Raw genomic sequence first — 3,577 nt, 5'->3', positions numbered from 1 at the left:
AACCGATCAATAATCCATAATTACAACTTAGTTTATATATAGTACAAAATGCATCAGAGCTGGTAACAAGGCACTTCCTCTTCTCCGTAGAGGGGGCTACTGTGCTGTGTGAGACAAAGAGAAGCAGAACTCCACTGTATGTGATACTCCTAATAAACTTCCATTATCTATGCAACGCATTATGTTGATCATCGTTCTGTTTTTGATGTTTAGAGAGCGGTGACTCTCTTAATATCAAACCCAGGTCTCTGGGTAACTCCTGGGCCCTTTTGGCTTTCCGAAACGGTTCCCAAATCCTGTGGAAGACGAAGATGGTGTCATAAAAATCACAATCAGAATCAAAAAGGGATTTTTTGGGGCCAAGTAAGTAACACTTTCAAGGAATTTGCCGTGTTTGTTGGTGCATACATAAGCATATTTAACATTAAAGGTGCTGTAGGTAGGATTGTGAAGATCCAGGACTTAGCCACAAAATTTGGGCATTGACAACTTCTCAGCCTTGCCCCCACTAAAGCCCAAAATGATCTTCTAACCCCCTCCCCCTACATGGGAGCGTTGTGCATGATAGAGCACATGTAAACCGGGAGCACTACAGGCTGTAGGTGGTGCCAGAGGAGCTGGATTAAATGACCTGCTTCATGTAGTTCTACTGGAGCATGGGTCAGTTTCAGCAAGTTATTTTTTAAAGTCCCACCTACTGCACCTTTAATATGAAATATCCAAACAATAAATACAGAAACAAATATTTACATTTAACTGTTTAACATTAAGAAAGAAAAAAGAGGATGTATGGATTAGTGCAGTGGGTGCAAAATCTGGAGGGATGTGCAAAAGTTCAGGATCTATACAATGTGCAGATGATAGGTGTACAGTATTTCATGTAACGTTGTGTAATATGAATGTCATGTAGATGTAGATGCAGGCTTACCAAATCTGAACACGGATGATGAGGCACCATTAGATGTGGGTGGTGTTTCAGGTTTAGTGGGAGGCGGTGGAGGGGCAGTTTTGGCTAAAAATACAGTTTTTTAACAAGTTAGTGTTACTTTTCTATTAAACATCAGCAAATTTAATGATCTAAAATGTAAATGAGCATCACTCACGTTTTTGCTTGTGTCTAAAGAACTTCAGACTCTGGACAAAAGAAACAGAAACATAGATTTGGTTGGCTACCTTTTTTTTTAATCTTCCTTTTTAACGTTGGTTAAAGTTGTGTGTGGCTTTTGTGTTACCTTTGTTCGCAACATGCCCTTGTCGTTGCTTTTGTCTGATTTGACTGCTGATGTCTCGGTGTTCGTGTTGGTGGAGAGCCTGTGGTTCGCCGCATGCTGCCCTACTTGTTCTGATAAAAACAGAAACAGATAGGAAATGAAAATAATTAATATCTAAAACTGCTTTTGCAGCATAAATTAATGCAGAAAATTTTGAATGTTGAACCCAAAGTTACGCCTTTGGCTTATAGTACAGGCAAAGTGACTTATTTTGGAGCCAAAAATATAACTAATTGTAAAAGAACAACATACTAAAAGTCCTAAGAAATCCTGAGAAGTAACTTTTTTTCTATTACAAGTTTCTTTTGAACTGAATTTGAATATGCACATGAGCCAATGAGCATTTATTGAATGCGGTATATCCTAATTCGCATAGGCAGTAACACCCTCCATGTGTATGATAAACACATCATCCAATCATCCTACGGCCAATGGGTGATGGCAATGCTGCTTTTAGACTGGCCTCTAACCTGAAAATGACGAGGTAGCAACATTTCTTTCAGCAGACTAATTCTTTCACAAACGCTACTTTGCCTGGACCACTATGCTATATACAATTATTACCTGTTTTACTAGACTCTTATTAGGGATCACTGCGGCCCGAGATGTGTGGTGTTTGCTGTTGGACACTTTTTAAGTGATTCTTTTACGTTTTTATTTATATGGGTAAACGTGTCTCATACTACCGGTGTGTGTGTGTGACAGAGGCTACTGTGTAGTGTACAGCCCCTCTAATGTCTAAACACACTCACCACTTCCTCCTCCAGCCACGACCACAGGAAGTGAAGCAAGCTGCCGAACTGCAGTAAGGGGCTCTGCAGTAGAAACACAATGATGAGTAAACCACCAGTACCCCTCACACAGAACAGAAGGTACTTCCCAACACTAACTTGAACCTGCATGCTGTTGTACAGTATGTACCAGTGGTAGATGTATTCAGGTCCTTTACTTAAGTAAAATTGCAAACACCCTTCTGTAAAAATACTCTGTTACAAGTAAAAAGTCCTGGGTTGAAAATGCAACTTAAGTAAAAGTATGTAAGTACCATCAGGAAAATGTACTTAAAGTATTAAAAATAAAAGTACCCAATGAAGAAAAACCCTCACATTTTAGAAACTGGAGACGATCTAAACCCCAATCCACTAAGTGTTTAATGGTCTCTTCATTTCATAAAACATCTGATTTCATGTAATGTGTAAACTGTCATGTGCTTTGTTTGCAAAAATCTTCATTTATAAAGTAGCTATAACTAAAGTTGTCAGATGAATGCAATGGAGTAAAAAATCCAATATTTCTCTGCGAAACGTAGCGGAGTAAAGGTAGAAAAGGGCATGAAAAGAAAAAGCACAAATGTGAGGTACTTGTACTTTACTTAAAACTTGAGTAAATGTACTCAATCCCACATCTCACCACTGGTATGTATGTACTCAACAAAACACAATGCAACCTTGCAAATGGGATAAACAGTTGGATTACAATCATCCACAAAGTATTATGCCTATGACCTAAACTGTTCCATGAAAGCGCTGTCATAAAATCCCAGGAAATAACAAAAAATATGTATTGATACATTATATGTCAGCCAACGCTTGATAGAACTGACTCCTCTGTACGACAGACCTCCAATGTTGTCTAAAAAATATTAAAAAAAAACAAATTGAGGCACATTGTTGCACTGATATAGACATGAGCGCTGTGGTCTAAAATGGTCTAAAATGATCATCAGATGGAAAACGACACACGTCAAAGTTCCTCACACTACTACTTTAAACGAAAGCTTGTATTCCTGACTCTAATCTTCAGTCACAGACCGGCTGGGGAAACTATTAAGATATGGACCAAAATCATATATGTATATGAGAAATATAGAATATTGCTAGCCCCTATCCTTTAACTGCCAGGTTGAGTAGAATGAAAGCAAAAGAGTAAGTTAGAGTAAATTTGCTTACCTGGTCTGGAACTTTTAGCTCGAACGCTCTTGGGGGGGGGGGCATTTGAAAGAAAAAACGTTAATTGCCTTTAAAATGGAATCTTATCAAGTTAATCACTGAGTGGAAAAGCACTGAGGAAAATGAGTCAGTCAGTGTCACTTGTTTGTGTGCGCTGACAACACTGCAACAACAGTTTTATGACTTATCATAATGTCATAATTTCTTACCTTGCTCCTGATCATGACAACGTCGAGGAAATTCTTTGGCTGAGCGGTGCCGTCCCACTCAGATGAGAAGCCTACCCTCGGAAAGTGCTGTGTCCGTGCCGATGGCTGCGGGCAGGGGGCGCCTTTCTCCTGAACTGTGGTGGGGGGG

General features: G+C 39.4%; 1 protein-coding gene across 2 annotated transcripts in view; it reads right to left on the bottom strand.

The window, feature by feature from the left end:
• Window positions 1–210: 210 nt before the first annotated feature.
• Window positions 211–3,577, bottom strand: part of ptpn22 (protein tyrosine phosphatase non-receptor type 22) — a 24,772-nt gene continuing 21,405 nt past the window's right edge. For both annotated transcript variants that reach the window (XM_034875739.1, XM_034875741.1), the window contains exons 21-27: window positions 3,430–3,563; window positions 3,221–3,248; window positions 2,024–2,086; window positions 1,233–1,342; window positions 1,104–1,134; window positions 929–1,012; window positions 211–296 (exon numbers count right to left, since the gene is read on the bottom strand). In XM_034875739.1, the coding sequence (XP_034731630.1) occupies window positions 235–296; window positions 929–1,012; window positions 1,104–1,134; window positions 1,233–1,342; window positions 2,024–2,086; window positions 3,221–3,248; window positions 3,430–3,563 (512 nt within the window). In that variant the 3' untranslated portion in view covers window positions 211–234. The remainder of the gene's footprint in view (window positions 297–928; window positions 1,013–1,103; window positions 1,135–1,232; window positions 1,343–2,023; window positions 2,087–3,220; window positions 3,249–3,429; window positions 3,564–3,577) is intronic.

Source organism: Etheostoma cragini, chromosome 7 (assembly GCF_013103735.1).
Source record: "Etheostoma cragini isolate CJK2018 chromosome 7, CSU_Ecrag_1.0, whole genome shotgun sequence".
NCBI classification, from domain to species: Eukaryota; Metazoa; Chordata; class Actinopteri; order Perciformes; family Percidae; genus Etheostoma; species Etheostoma cragini.
This window is presented reverse-complemented; position numbering and strand designations above follow the sequence as displayed.